The 1,456-nt window shown below is 43.3% G+C and overlaps 1 protein-coding gene across 4 annotated transcripts in view; it reads right to left on the minus strand.

Moving 5' to 3' along the window:
* The window catches only part of EYA4 (EYA transcriptional coactivator and phosphatase 4), a 47,070-nt gene that overhangs the window by 12,991 nt on the left and 32,623 nt on the right, over positions 1 to 1,456 (minus strand). For 3 of the 4 annotated variants that reach the window (XM_010079859.1, XM_010079858.1, XM_010079861.1), the window contains one exon: positions 1,196 to 1,285. The exons of the other annotated variant lie outside the window; for it this stretch is intronic. In XM_010079859.1, the coding sequence (XP_010078161.1) occupies positions 1,196 to 1,285 (90 nt within the window). The remainder of the gene's footprint in view (positions 1 to 1,195; positions 1,286 to 1,456) is intronic. 4 annotated transcript variants of the gene reach the window in all.

Here is a 1,456-nt window from a genome sequence, read left to right on the forward strand (position 1 = left end):
GAAGGAGGAAGGGCAGCTCAGGCATAGGCTGAAGGAGATATCAGTTTCTTGACTATAAAAAGAGCTATGAATAAATGAGGTCTGCAAGGGATGACAAAGACAACTGCAGCTTGGTACCATCTGCTTCTCCTGTTGCCTGCAGCCGACAAAGGAACAAAAGAAGTGCCCTCTAGAAAAATCATCATCCCAGTGAATGGAAAAACTTCACTTATCCTCATTTTTTCTATTCACTCACCAGTGATCTTTCCTTGGCATTTTAAACAAAACCTCAAAGTCTTCCAAGTTCCATTAGTGGCAAAAATATCTGTCCACAGAGGGAACTCTGGGATCTGCTCTGAGTAAGAAAACAACTGATTTAAACCAGAGGAAGGTCTGAAAAGCCCACAGTTTAATTTCAGGACTGTTTTTCACCGTGTGTCCTGACACACATGGTTGTAAGACTGTCGCTTTCCATGTCAGCAGATCCAGACTCCCAGAGTGAAATGAAAAGCCTGTGAAGCCCCGCTGGCGAGCCTGCTTCCCCGATCTCTGTCCCTGCAGCAGTCCACCTGAGTGCTTTGGACAGGTGAGCGGTCCACAGCAGTCACTCCCTAGGAAGAGGTCTCTCCCTTTTCTGACTGGATGCCAAATTGCACACCCTGGGTACATCCTGACAAAACATGTGGTTGCCTGGTTACCTTGGGAAGAGACATCACTGATGAGTACATCTATCATAGTCCAAGCTCTCTGATGCTACAATTCTTGACGTAAATGAAGAACATGCTAGCTTTGAGAAAGAAGGGGAGCCTGTGGCCAAAAGGCTACTAAGGGACATGAAGAGAAGACACAGGTTCTTGTGGTCAGATGATGGTACCCACTGAAAGTGAACGTAGAGAACTTCAAGAGAAAGAATGGGAGGCACATATGTCCTGCTCCTGGAAATGACTGCAGACAGCTCTAAATCCACGGAACTGAAAAGACGGCCACAGGACAAAGAGAGGAAAGGGCAGTTTGCAGATTCCCTCTCTCACCCAGTTTCGTGGAAGGACTCTGGTGCCCCAGGAACTCACTGCCACCTGGTTAACCTCTCTCTGATTAGAGTATGACAAACCTAAGGTCTAGATATGCAGAAAATGTCACACACAACAAACACTGATGCAAAACCACTATGTTAAAAACCCAGGCATAATGGTGTTTATGTTCCTCTGATTCTTACCTCTAAATCGTTAAAAAATAAATGTGTGTCAGCAAGATTAAAAATCATTTCTTCCATTCGCAGTCCAAGGGTCACTGCCATTGGTGGATCCTTAAGAAACAGAAAGCAAGGTTAACTACTTAAATACTTTTAAGTTATATCAGAATTACTTTAAAAACTGCTGTATACAAATGTTTTGAAAAATTAACACAGCACAAAATTTCTCTAAAATCCTTTCAGTATCAGCTATTTTAATAAAACCCTAGAAGAAGAGACTGCTGA

This window comes from Pterocles gutturalis, unplaced genomic scaffold (assembly GCF_000699245.1).
Source record: "Pterocles gutturalis isolate BGI_N339 unplaced genomic scaffold, ASM69924v1 scaffold31059, whole genome shotgun sequence".
Taxonomy (NCBI): domain Eukaryota; kingdom Metazoa; phylum Chordata; class Aves; order Pterocliformes; family Pteroclidae; genus Pterocles; species Pterocles gutturalis.